General features: G+C 41.2%; 1 protein-coding gene across 1 annotated transcript in view; it reads right to left on the bottom strand.

Annotated features, from left to right (window-relative positions):
• Positions 1–1,406: 1,406 nt before the first annotated feature.
• The window catches only part of UBL3 (ubiquitin like 3), a 121,321-nt gene continuing 107,672 nt past the window's right edge, over positions 1,407–15,055 (bottom strand). Inside the window, exons 3-5 of the mRNA XM_083169848.1 lie at positions 13,188–13,274; positions 9,745–9,822; positions 1,407–3,392 (exon numbers count right to left, since the gene is read on the bottom strand). Coding sequence (XP_083025974.1) covers positions 3,340–3,392; positions 9,745–9,822; positions 13,188–13,274 — 218 coding nt within the window. The 3' untranslated portion in view covers positions 1,407–3,339. The remainder of the gene's footprint in view (positions 3,393–9,744; positions 9,823–13,187; positions 13,275–15,055) is intronic.

Here is a 15,055-nt window from a genome sequence, read left to right as displayed (position 1 = left end):
ATACAATGCAATGCGATTTGATCCGTGCTAGTACAGCACGGAATGCACGCTGACAAAGCAGCGTGTATGGGCAGCATCAGACCTCAACATAGTACTATACTTCTAACTTGACACTATAAGTCTGTTTATATGATTGTTTTACCATATGTACTGTATAAGTGGCTATGATTAAATGCTGTTCAGGAACCAGAGACCTATTGGAAACTGTGCACAACTGACCATTTTAAGAATGGCACAGCGACATTCATCCTACAAAATGTATACTTTCTACCAATAGTTTCACTGACAGTTACTCTAACCAACACAAGGTACAAATACTTGACACAAGGATGTATTGCTTTTAAACATTTAATACAATTGAGTTTTATCTGTCAATTTGACTCCGTAACGGTGTCTTAGGATAGGAGTGCTCCCACCCGAGTTACTTTTCTCTTTTTTGTTTAACCTGTGTAGATCATACACAACTCAAGGGTGCACCGCTGAATGTCTCAAACCTAACTAGAAGTGTCCCCAAAAATAGCTAACCGGTGACCTATTGAGAGGGTTCCTCTCCTTATTCAGCCTTCCAAGGGACTACTATCAAATCGATTAATACCCCCTCTAGATCCTGTGCACTTTAGCCCAAACGGTCTACTTTAAATTTATTGTATACACCTTGTTTTTACTAAGAGAGCACCCTCCACCCGTTGGTGGAGGGTTGGTCGCAGAGGACCCCTTAATTCAGTGCCCCACACACCCATTATAGTTAAGCAACTGAGATGGAGGGAAAACGGTCATACGAGGCTGTAATAAATATTAATTTGGTGTTTTAACAATCACACATATATAATAATGAATTGAGTGTGTACACTAATGCACCACTGAACGTAATTAACCCCTTCAGTGGTAATCCCAAGAATTTTCCGGGCTATGCTCCAGTGCCCAGAATGGCAAGCCCGGAAAATTCTCGAGATTATGACGGTCTGCGATGCTAAGTGCCTGGCAGCGCTGCTCAGCTGATCGATGAGCTCAGCTTCAGAGCTGCCCTGCTTCCCCAGCCCCACCTCCTTCCCCCCTGCTAACATCAAGCCATGTTGCCGGGGACAGGGCCGGTGGCAGCGGCTGATATAGTGCTCAGCGGCGCTGCCTGCCCCCCCGGGGAGCCAGTGGTGGGATGTTTTTTAGGGAGCGCTCCCATAAAAAACCTGCCCAGTGGGGAGCGCTCCCTAAAAAAAAACACCACTGAAGGGTTAATACTGTCCAATTGCTTTTATGGAATAATTTACATGTAGAACATTTTAGAGGGCATATTAAATGATGCATTTATCTACTTCACATTTCTCTGAACAATATTCAACATTATTAATTAAAATAATGTAAAACATTTACGTGCTTGTAACCCGAGGTCAGAGAGAGACGTCACAACATTGTGACAATTGACTTTATTATATAGCTATACAGGAAAATATCATAACAATTCACTATCAATGGGATTACAAAAGTAATCAGTGGGATTAATTTGCAGAAACAAAAAAAAATTGCATTGATTTTAAGTTAAGTTTAAAATGACTTTTCCAGTTTTATCAAAAAATTCAAAGCAATTACAGTCCCGATCAGATCCACCAAACAACCAACAAAAATGCACTACAATATTATTTTATTTAGTTACAGAAGAATCTATATCAGTACAGGTTGCAGGAAGAAAACTCTTTAGTGCTATTTACAATTGTTATCTTTTTTTGTTTTGTTTTTTCCTTACCTTTTTTTTTTTTTGCGGTTTACAAATTTAAATTCAGATCCATATGAACAAATATTAAGACCAAATGCGTATAAAGCATTCCGTCAAAGCTATAATAATGAACAAAATAATCTGATTACACTAAAATAATGCTGTTGAAATAAAATTTATTAAATGGAATATTTGTAACGGGGGCTTTAATACCTTTCGTTGTTAGGGACTGAGTACAGAACCCCAGGTCAACCTGTGACTGTTCGTGTTCTAAAGGCAAAAGCAACGTATAAGTATATTGTTCTATTATACTATGCCAAATCTATTGTTAGATTCTATAATAATGCATTTTATATTTTTTTTTTATTAAATATATTCTACACATATTTGTAATTTCAACCAGGTAGCCTTTACTCTTACTCCCTGGTGGAAAAAAATATAAAAAAAAGTTTATATATATTTTGTTTTGTTTTTTTACAGTTTTAAATGAAACGTAGCTTCATGCTTTAGTGCTGTGCAAATTCATCATAGCATGTCTTAAATTATTTGTATGAAATGAGAAGATGGCATTTTTTTTTTATTTATTATTTTTTTTTTTTGCTTGTATTGTAATATCCTTGCAAGCACTAGTATAAATGCAAGTTACATAAAAGGAACAAAAACTAGTACTAAGGTTGCGGTTTGTTGTCTCTTACTATTTAGACGTAAAGTTGGACACTAGATTACGGATGAGTCGTTTTTTTTTTTTTCATCACCAAAAAACATCAATGTTTGATATTAAAACACAAGGTTGATTAATAATGACATCTGCTAATATCTCTGCACAATAATAAAGGCTTATGGACTACAGGAAAAATAACCCTCCCATATTAAGGCTAGGAAAGGCACTCTTCTCGTATGCTTGGTATGAGCGTGCATGCAACGTACGCTTGCGACAAGAGTGCACAGAATAGTACATTAACAATTACTCCAGCGCCCTCTGCAGAGTGCTTTCAGATTACAGGCACAATTAGCTTTGTTCCTTGAATATAAACCGTATTGTCGTTCTCCTGATACTACCTCGTGCCGCCGCGGGCAATAATTACATTAGGTAGAAGTCACGTCACTAATACTTTGATTTCAGTCTGATTCGACGCCTTGATTTCCAGTGTAGAACTTGTCCTCTAGATTGTTGTGATCAAGTATGGCTACAGCTATCTGTTGTTGAGGTCTAGGTCGGTGACCGGATGTCAGTGCAATCTGCGTGTAGACAGCCTGAAATCAGTGATTTGTTTCTGGATTTTGTTATGCTGCAGCAAAGAATGGATATTGTTGTAGAAGAGAAGATATTGGACTTGGTTTTTGTTTCCCCAGAAATACTGAATGCATTAAAAAAAGAGACATGGAGATACTAGGACATACTACAAAGTTACTCTGCAAGAAAAAAACAAAAAGTTAAATCGTTATGGAGAATGTTCTTGGTCTCTTGTGGGGAAGAGATATCGATGAATGTCCATGTAATATATCGCTTCTGTTGGATATTATGACAGGGAGTTGGATCTAAGGTTCTCTGAAGCAAATGGGTCTCCTCTATTCCAGCAGCATGAAAAACAAAGACTATATTACATCACACTTCGCAGACACGTTGCCATTTACAGGATTACACAGCAATTGCTTTCTCCAGTCTTCTCGCGGTTTCTTTGACCTGTAAAGAGAATGGAAATCAGAACTTATTACATGCAGATTAAACGGGAGCAATGCATTACATATCTACACGTCAGCTGAGTGCTTCTCTCCTCCTGTGTCCTATCCAGTGACGATAAAGGCGTGCTCACAATTCTTTATGTGACAATAACCCGGATGACAAGAACCCACACGTTTGTACATTATTTATTTAACCTTTTATTTATTTAATTCTACCGTATTCAATACAAAACTATTTTACTTACACACAAAGCCATATACCAAACTACACCAACATATACTGTATCTCTTCTCTTATCTCAAAATATCTTCCAAGCCAACCTCTACGCTCCTCACAAGATCTGGGTCTCTCATCCACACTCATTACTCGCTCCCATTCCTGATTGCAGGACTTTCTTCAAACTGCACCCACTTTATGGAATGCCCTCCGACGCACAATAAGACTCTCCTCCCGTCTCCAAACCTATAAGCGTTCCCTGAAAACTCATCTTTTTAGACAAGCTTATCAAATTCCAGAACCAGCCACTTAACCTTCATATACTGTTCTTATCCAATCACATCCCCACTGTACAGTCCACACATATCCACTCTTTCTTTTTCAATTTTTTAATCCTCCTGACCCCTGGCCAAACTGCCGTGTCACCGTATCATACATCACACCAGGAACCTTTGCACTCTGGTGGAATTAATGCAATAATATCATAGAGTATCTATCCTTATGTATTAATGCCTATTTCCCTATAGATTGTAAGCTTGAGAGCAGGGCCCTCCTACCTTGTGACTGTCTGTAAATACCCTGTTTGTTGCATCACTGTCTCCTTTTGTAAAGCGCAACGGAATATGCTGCGCTATATAAGAAACTGTTAATAAATAAATAAACCTAAGTTAATTTTATCAGGCAGACTTTAAGAAACCGTGAGGACTCAGAATTCATTAACTTATTTTCAGAACTGTTCTTGAAAGTAAGAAAAGGGACCTGAGTAATGGGCAATAATTGTGAGTTTCCTGTGACATTCCAATCACTATGGCAGTACACTGTGATGCCCTGTCACTAAAATGCCTCGCTAAAGGTCAGCATGCAAATTAGATGCTGCTCACACGGAATCATGCCAGTAATCTAATGTTGGTAAAATGTCAACTTACTTATCGCTCTAGAATTTTTAATAAAAATGAATATTTATTATTGTAAATAATGAAATCAACTAGACATAATGAAGCAGATAATGTGCGAGGCTTTACAGGGACAGCAGTGTGCAGGCAGAGTGGGAAAGCTATCCTCGAAATGCATTTATTAAGGGTCATAGAGGGTGATCGGAGATTTGCTAGATGGATGTGGTGGGGAGTTGTACGGTTTAGTAACAATGCAAGTGATTAACAGGCTATTTTACAGGGAAACGATCATGAACGTTTTAGTTATAAATACATACATTTATAAACGGATTGCTAAATGTAACAAATTGCACAGATCTGGGTTTCTCTCTAGAAAGCCCACTGGTCAAGAAAACCCCCCATAAACTGGGACCTGACAAGTAGAGACGTTACAATGGGGAAGATGGGTGTTTGTGCTGCACTGTAACATTACAAGCGGCACTTGGCTTCTGGTAGTCTAGGACAGTGATTTTCAACCTTTTTACCTGTCGGCACACTAAATAAGATTTTAAAATTGCCAAGGCACACCATGAGATCCCCACAGGGAAAAACACATTGGCCACCACACGTAACAAAAATAAAATACATTGGCCCTTTAGATGAAAAGAAGAGACCAGTAATAACAGTTGAACTAGTGGTGGCTGTAAACTGGTTTGGGCATCTCTAGATCTGGGGCACACTTGAGAACAGGTCAATTCACACTAGTGTGCCATGGCACAGTGGCTGAAAAACACTAGTCTAGGAGTTGCAGTAACTACCTACATGAAGGGCTGATTGTTTGTGCGCCAAAGGCCAGTACACCATTAAAAAGGGGCATGATCTCATGTGTAGGGGCGTAGCTTCGCAGCACAGAGCCCTGTTTTCAAAACTCTGGGGGGGCCTTGGAGATGCAGGCTGCCCCCAGAGGCCAGTCAGTATGCAGTGCTGGCTCCAACACTGTGAAAGGACCCAGGGGCTACACGTGTTGTTACATTGCAGCACCCGGCTTCTGTCACTAAGCAGGCGATGGCGCTTCAGGTGCAGCCCAGAACACTCTTGTGACACCACTGGGAACTGGCACTGCAGACCAGACTGTCTACGGGGGGATTTCATCATCTCTGGAATTGGAGTGCCGAAAATGGGGGTTGGCCCGCTGGGACACACTCGATGTTAAACACAGTGCGCTTATAGAGCCTAGAAGCTGCACCAGGTGTCACCAAAGCTAGCAAAGCTCCTGCTAACAGGCCCTGCCGCTTGGGTCTAAATCAACACTTCCACGCTGCATTTCTGCCAAACTCACTGTCTGCTTGCAGCTAACAATATCGTTGAAGATTTCTCTTGAAGGCTCCGGCGCTACAGAATGAATGATATAGAACAGTGGTTCTCAACCTCAGGACCCCCCAACAGTTCTCGTTTTCCAGGTCTCCACACAGAATCACAAGGGAAGCCCTACCTGTGAATCTTTTAAAATGTGTCAGTGAATAAATAGTACACCTGCTGGGTGAACTGGAAAACATGAACTGTTGGGGGGACCGAGGTTCAGAACCACTGATATACATTCATAGATTCACACACAGAACGATACGCTCCTAGTCATAAACGGCAAGGACTGCATGTGCAGACAAGAAGGGAGGATGCATAGGCCCATAGACCCACAGGAGCATGCATAGCTATATTCATGGATCATACACACTGAACTATGTGATTGTTATTGTGCATCTCATCTGCCTTCACCCCATAGTGTGTACGGGGCTTTACATTTATACATATGAGGATGTATGAAAATGATCATTTAATTGAACATTTAAATAATGATTTTATGAATGAGTCTGTGGTCTTAGAACCCGATGCTTTAGGTATTTGTTCATTAATGTAGAAAGATCTGTCACAATGAGGAGTATGTGCATGTGTGGCCGCAGTGTATGGCTGAGCAGTACAGACCTATTCCCACTACAATGACACTGACCAGTCTCAGACAGGAGATGTCCCCGCAGTCACTGTGACCTTGTGTCTCTCAGTTACTGCTTTCAAGATGTTTAGGATTTTGTCCTCAATTTTTTTTAAAGGCTATTATATAATGATATTAATGGACTGTTTGTTCTTTCATGTAATCACTAACACTTAAATTGAGGATCTGAGCTCTTTCCCCCGGGCACTAGGCACGCCATATGTCAGCTTTAATTTCCTCTATTGAAAACCATAGACTAGAGGGACTGCACAATCAGAGCACATGGTTACAGGATACACTGCACACCTAGTGTAATAATCTGTACATACTGTACATCATCTGTAACTATGTGCAATATAATACATGATGTAGTAGGACTGACCAATCAGAGCACATGGTTACAGGATACACAGTACACCTAGTGTAATAATCTGTACATACTGTACATAATCTGTAACTATGTGCGATATAATACATGGTGTGGTAGGACTGACCAATCAGAGCACATGGTTACAGGATACACTGCACACCTAGTGTAATAATCTGTACATACTGTACATCATCTGTAACTATGTGCGATATAATACATGGTGTGGTAGGACTGACCAATCAGAGCACATGGTTACAGGATACACAGTACACCTAGTGTAATAATCTGTACATACTGTACATCATCTGTAACTATGTGCGATATAATACATGGTGTGGTAGGACTGACCAATCAGAGCACATGGTTACAGGATACACAGTACACCTAGTGTAATAATCTGTACATACTGTATATAATCTGTAACTATGTGCGATATAATACATGGTGTGGTAGGACCGACCAATCAGAGCACATGGTTACAGGATACACAGTACACCTAGTGTAATAATCTGTACATACTGTACATAATCTGTAACTATGTGCGATATAATACATGGTGTGGTAGGACTGACCAATCAGAGCACATAGTTACAGGATACACAGTACACCTAGTGTAATAATCTGTACATAATCTGTAACTATGTGCGATATAATACATGGTGTGGTAGGACTGACCAATCAGAGCACATGGTTACAGGATACACAGTACACCTAGTGTAATAATCTGTACATAATCTGTAACTATGTGCGATATAATACATGGTGTGGTAGGACTGACCAATCAGAGCACTTGGTTACAGGATACACAGTACACCTAGTGTAATAATCTGTACATAAGTCATCTGTAACTATGTGCGATATAATACATGGTGTGGTAGGACTGACCAATCAGAGCACTTGGTTACAGGATACACAGTACACCTAGTGTAATAATCTGTACATACTGTACATAATCTGTAACTATGTGCGATATAATACATGGTGTGGTAGGACTGACCAATCAGAGCACATGGTTACAGGATACACTGCACACCTAGTGTAATAATCTGTACATACTGTACATCATCTGTAACTATGTGCGATATAATACATGGTGTGGTAGGACTGACCAATCAGAGCACATGGTTACAGGATACACAGTACACCTAGTGTAATAATCTGTACATACTGTATATAATCTGTAACTATGTGCGATATAATACATGGTGTGGTAGGACCGACCAATCAGAGCACATGGTTACAGGATACACAGTACACCTAGTGTAATAATCTGTACATACTGTACATAATCTGTAACTATGTGCGATATAATACATGGTGTGGTAGGACTGACCAATCAGAGCACATAGTTACAGGATACACAGTACACCTAGTGTAATAATCTGTACATAATCTGTAACTATGTGCGATATAATACATGGTGTGGTAGGACTGACCAATCAGAGCACATGGTTACAGGATACACAGTACACCTAGTGTAATAATCTGTACATAATCTGTAACTATGTGCGATATAATACATGGTGTGGTAGGACTGACCAATCAGAGCACTTGGTTACAGGATACACAGTACACCTAGTGTAATAATCTGTACATAAGTCATCTGTAACTATGTGCGATATAATACATGGTGTGGTAGGACTGACCAATCAGAGCACTTGGTTACAGGATACACAGTACACCTAGTGTAATAATATGTACATAAGACCTCTATAGCCATGAACAGGTATAAGAGGTGCTGTTGATGATCAGAATAATATCTCTATGACGTATAGGCTATGCTTTTTCCTCAGTCCCTCATTCTACATTATGTGAAGTGATCCACCCCTTTGTCAGCGAGATCTCAGCTCCAGTCATATGATACATGAGATACCCGAACAATAGCTCAGTGTTCCTTTACTATAGATTCGTTGTCTTGTTACTGGAGCATCAAGTAGAGGTAAGAACTATCCCTCTCACTCACAATCTGAAGATCTACTGGCTTCATGCTCAGCAAATACTTGAAGCTTATCACAGATAATAAAAAAAAAAAGCATTGTGATCGTATCTTACAAGATGGATACACAGAACACTGAGTAAGTCAGAATGTATGAACATTCAGTCTCAGGACACTTAGGCAATAAGCAGAAAACATTTTACATGGGTTTAAAACTGTTCTACAGCCATGTGAACGTTGATTCGTGCAATGTCTAATAATGAAATATTGTGTCTGAGCTTTACAACCTTGCTTTTATGTCATTTGTATCTAAAAAGCCAAGTATATAAACGTGTCCTCATACATCATTGCTGCAGTTGCACCAAACAGCCCCTCTCAGTGTGTCAGGTCTTGCGGAACTCTGATAGCGTTGGGGGCTGTTCCCCCGATAATGCATTTTAGTCACGGCGTGATGTGGTCAGGGTGCAAGATTAGCCTGTGTTGATGTGGTATGTGACACATATATATCTGTGTGTGTGTGAGTGAGCCTCAGAATCTGTATATGAAGTGCTACAATATAGAATACAAGTTTGTTTGTGCTCCCTATACAGACTCAGTCACACACAATATACAAGTGTCATATCCTTAATAATCAGCAGTGTCTCTTGATGCGTCTTATTCACATCATGTTGAAACTAAAATGTATTTCCGGCAACAAATAGTTGCTAGCAGAGTCTCAAGACATTCACTTAAAGCATCTGGTACATTGGACTGAATGGACATCCTGTGCAGGGTGTAAAACACCCCAAAGCTTAACATTCAGTATAGTATCCCATTGGACGGTAGAGAAAAATAAGCCCCAAAGAAAGCCTGGTCTCCAGACCAGTGGTACATAACTGTAGCCATCCAGCTGGTGCGGATCTGTATAAGCTGGAGCGGTAGCTGAACTGCTGAATCGTTTAACCTTGCTCTGGAACCCCACTATAACATACCTTGAGAGTTTGGCTCTGGCAAGGTCTCTCTGGCAACCAAGTGCATCACCGTTGTCTTGCCAAGGGGAAGTTTTAATGCTGTATGAATAGAAATTAACAATAGATTACATAATGATAAGGGAATACATATACAGAATTTCGACAAGCAGGAAATTGGCTGGAGTATGTCGGGGACACTATGCGCCAAAATGTTACAATGCAATAAAAGTTTTTATATGTGCCAGCAGTAGAACTATAAACATGAAGGGTGTTGGGGGATTGGCATTTTACATTGCTGACAACACAGTCCCACCGATCTGCTTGTCAACATAATGACGGCTGACATCATGAAGGCATCCCATTATAAGGGAAAGCCTCACATAGAAACCCTCCAGCCATTTGAATAACGGATAAGAACTGTGTGTAGTACCATATGGTTTGTCAGAGGGGTGGGCAACGCTATACAGATGGTACTGCACTGTAATGTGTAGACTGGCCGTGCACCACTGATGGTCTATTCAGTAGTTCGTGACAGGCATCCTCTTGCTTGCGTTGATTCAGAAAATGACCGTCTAGATAGAATCAGGTGCATACTGGAAACCTTAATGCTGTGTACACACGGTGCAATATGATTGCTGGGGATATATTGCTAGCAATATATCCCCAGCAATCATATTGCTCAGTGTCTCCTTTTCATCAGCGATGAAAAGGAGACACTGCTACGGGGCGGAGGGGGAGCGCAGCAGCAGCAGACGCTGCTGCTGTCACTTTGATGGGAGGAGGGAGGGAGCAGCGGCATGGGGCTGGGGAGATCAACGCTGATCTCCCCGGCACTGACCTCCCGGCACAGCGATCGCCGGGGAAAGCATGCTCCTGCGACCAGCGACCATTAGGCAGTGCACACGGGAGCGCGCAGCTGGCGACTATATTCCCAGCGATTTTACATGAAATTGCACCCGTGTATACTCACCTTAACAGAGGCAGTATGCAAACCATGTACAAATGGGGAGAGAGTGACTAGGCAGAGACAACAGCTCTAGAAAAGGTCTTTTTGTATTTAACAATACTAATCTGCTAAGGACACAGGGGTACACTCAGTGCACAGAATTAGGTAAATTCGTGCAAAGAACCTATCATGGCTCCCCACTATCTTACAAATAAATCTGCATATATAATAATACACAAGATCTCTGTTGTATAATCTAAGCACATATTTGCACTGTGGTTATTTTTCAACCAATCATTTCTAATTCCATGAGATTCCTGGTTAATCCTGTCATTAATATGCAATGAGGGAGCCATCACTCTACCTGAACATAGATAATTAGATCTTGGGATTCAGTGAGGCAAGCCCGGTCTGGTGGCATAAGTACCTGGAAATAACAACTTCTACACCAGACTCAGGAGGTCTTTCTGGTAATTGTGGTTCACACATAAAGCTGCGAAATTTGCTGCTTTACTTGTGCTTTAAACACCACCTGCACAATGCCCCCCCTCGCACGCCGAATATCCCTGCAGGCATACGAATGTATGTTCAGCTTGCGTGTGGGGAGGAAATCATTCGATGGTCACCGACCATCGTATGATTTCTACAGTGCACGCAGATCTAAGACACTATCTGGTGTCTTAGATCTGCATGCTCCCTGTATGGGCAGAGGGCAGGCAGCTCAAACCCCCTGACGTCAGCTGCCTGCCCCCCACACCATCGGCGAATTACCATGGGAACGCCCAGCATCCGTGCGAATGGATTGGAAGCACATGTGCAGACTGAAAACATTGCTCCCCTGTGCGAATGCACAGGGAGTGAATGATTCAGGATGACCCCCTCACTACAGTGCTAGGCGGCAAATCCGGCTGTCATTGGATTTCTCTATGTATATGTAAGTACCAGTGGTTATAGAAGATGTTTTTTAATAAAATGATTTCAGCCCAAGATATGTATTTCCTTTTTCAGTATAACCGTGTGAATATGGGAGAAATAAAACCTGTATGTTAGGAAAGAAAGATGATTAGTACATGGGATAAATGCTTTAACCAGAACCCTTTATATATAACCAATGGGAGCTGACACAGTGAATCACCTTCTCACTTCACCTTGGGACATGTTATTAGCCATAAGTCCACAAGATGGCGGAATTGCACTGCAAATGTGTACCAGGCACAGACTTCGGTGCACTGATAGTACTGATAAGAAAAGCCTAAATAATGATTTGTATTAGCAGCAGAGCTATTGACATAGAACACATTTGTATATTTCCAACAATGAGAAAGAAAATGAATAACATTTTTACATGGTTAGCTACGAGAAAAGACTGTGGCACACAACATGATATCCAGAGCAGAGACCATCTGGGACAATGAAGAATAAATGTATACATGTGATAGATCGCCTTCTGTCATAGAACACTTCTATAATATTAATCCTGAGAAAATGAAAACCAGTGTGTTACCAGGAAACACTAGCATTTCCATTTACATACAGTGAGCTTAAGACCCTGGCTGGCTTCCACTGCCACCGTGCAGAGTCCCATATAGCTGAATGTTTAGTAGAACGATCATTACAGTATATACAGGTTCCACACTGCTTTGCATGCTGGGTTCTGCTGTCTTTGGGTTCTGCCACTTCGTAGCTCAGATAACCCCTCCCAACACGTTGACAGGTCTCTTCAAAACAAATCTGAGCAGGGAAGCGAAGAGCGAACACTGGAAAACTCCTTGTTCCATTATATCCCATGGATAGAGATATTGAGGGGAAGATGTATCAAGCCTCGGAGAGAAATAAAGTGTATTTGACCAAAGCAACCAATCAGCTTCTGTTCTGGAAACATATGCAAATACCACAGCCACCAGGATTTGTATGTCCGTCAGTGGCTTTGGGAGATCCAGCCACAGGGTCGAAGCTATAGTGTCAATATCAGCTCAGTCGATTATCAAACGCTTAAGTAGTCCAATGAGGCGCTGGAGCCACTGGTACTGCATACGGGATAAGCAGACACAAGCTTAGTGAAAGGACAAATGATGCAGTAAGGTAAGTAGCTGTAATGGCACAAATGGTTCCTATTGGCCACTATGACTACTTACCTGACATCAAAAATGTAAAATACCCAGAAGTGGAATTATACACATTATCGGATTAGTACACAGCATAAAGCACCCCAATTCTGCCTGATAATCCACTGTACGGCATGAATCAGGAACAGATTGTCTGCGGGGTGGATGTTGCTGTCCCGTGTGAGGCTTTTGTGTTTCTTATAGTCTTATAAAAATGAAATTCTATCTGACAACGCAGATGACAAATTTAGAGGCTATGAAAACACAAATAGTTGGCTTATGGTCAAGGTGTTTCTTTGGCAGTAAGGCATCTATCAGAATAAATGCTCAATGTGCAGACAGATTAGTTTTCTGCTTTTAAGACTCTGCAACATAATAATAATGAAGTTTCAATGAAAAATGAGTCTCCATACCTCCTAAAGTCACATTGCCGTGGAGAAACCGTCCTTGATAAATGAGTCGGAGGATACACGGACTGCTGACCTGTTCCTCTTCCCAGTCTGAAAGATACAAAACACCATCATCAACGCTCGATTCAACCGGGTTACTTTGTATGCAGGTTATAGCATGCAAACTGCCATTACTTCAGCTTGTTTATTAATGTACAACATTCAAATGATATTAAATCCGTAATATATTGTACAGTGCACGGTTCCCACATAAGTCATAACGCTTCTGATGTATTGAGGAATAATTTACACCAGCCCCACTGGGCACCAGAAGATCTAATGCCTGTCTGATATGTGCAAGGCCCGCAGAGCAGATCATTTTTTCCATTGCAATTTCCTACACATTTTGGATAGTGGAGTTACAGGGGAGATCGAATCCCATACCTATAATTGATTGCCATCAGTCAAGTCTCTCGTGACATTTTTGTAGGTTATCCTAACCATGAATTATTGTATGTTTTGCAAGCAATTACATTAGCTCTGCCATGGGTACTACCATAGCCCCCACTATGAGGATACATGTAGCTTCCTAACCTGCCTAAGTGCTACATGGACCTCTCTCATAGTTGCTATGATTAGGAACCAATGGCCCACACTGGCAATAATGCCCATCGCAGCTTCTATCTCATAGACTCTTTTTTCATGTGAACAACGGTTTATCATGTACTAAAGATTATTCCATTATAAATATTGTCTAGTCTAGTAAAAGAGGTTCAAGTAAAATAGAAGAATGTGGAGTGAGCCCGAAGATAATCTTTCTTGACCTAAATAATGACTTCAAATATAATGTTTGGATTACACTTTCCCATAATAAACAGATTTTAAACTGCTAACAGTAGAATGGGGAAATCTTGGGCTGCTCCAACGGTCTTAGCTGCTCAACCTATTTCCACTTATATATGCACAGTCACTGCTAATATTTGATGGACCGTCACAACATCTTAATGACACGTGAAGCTTATTTGCATACAGATATATCATAGCCCCAGTTTACTTAAACATTTGTCCTCTTCTGTAAAGGGCACTTCTGAGTAGCATGGGATGTTAAGGTTCTGAAGTGTCTTGCTGTTTATTATTGGGGCTGACCGTTTCAAAATCCTGGTTGTAACGGGGTTGATTTTCATACATTCTGCATATGCTGGTCACATTACAGCGACTATGATTTTGGTGAAGACCACTGGTGGCATGCACAGTATACATGGCCAAAGACCATTGAAGTCCAACACATTAGAAGTATGGACTGAACTTCCCTTGCTGCATCACTGCCCTCGGAACACCATGAATGGTACCTGCTCACTGCTGCACTGCATGCAATGGTTCTTAGCCCACCAACTACCCAGCTGATTAGGATAAATCAGTCCTGCCTGGGGGATTGGGACAGAGCAATCAGACCTGGAATGGCTCGCCTAAATCAGTACAGTTGGGTGGTATGGTTAGGTTACCATCTTCTCACCAAGTGATTCAGTGAAACATACAGTTTGCTGGGGTTTAGGAAAACAGTCATTCAGGGCAAAAGTACATTCTATTACTCACAATGCAAGTCTGAGCCCTAACTAACACACAAATAACTACAAGAACCAGTTAGCTAGGCTGTTTCCCAGCATAGAATGGCCTGTCAGATTCCCACTTGCTGTATACTTAGGGGGGGGTTTTCAATCTCCGCCGCTATTTCCTACAGGAGAAATAGCGGTGGGGGCCTATTCAATGCTGTCTTGCCTGACAGCATTGAAGAGGCAGATGGGCCGAAGAACAGGCCCGACTTTAAAAGTAGTCGGGACCGTTTTGCCGATAAAGTCCGTGAATTGTCGCAAACACGGCCGAAATCTCGACAA

This window comes from Crinia signifera, chromosome 2 (genome assembly GCF_055691185.1).
Source record: "Crinia signifera chromosome 2, ASM5569118v1, whole genome shotgun sequence".
NCBI classification, from domain to species: domain Eukaryota; kingdom Metazoa; phylum Chordata; class Amphibia; order Anura; family Myobatrachidae; genus Crinia; species Crinia signifera.
This window is presented reverse-complemented; position numbering and strand designations above follow the sequence as displayed.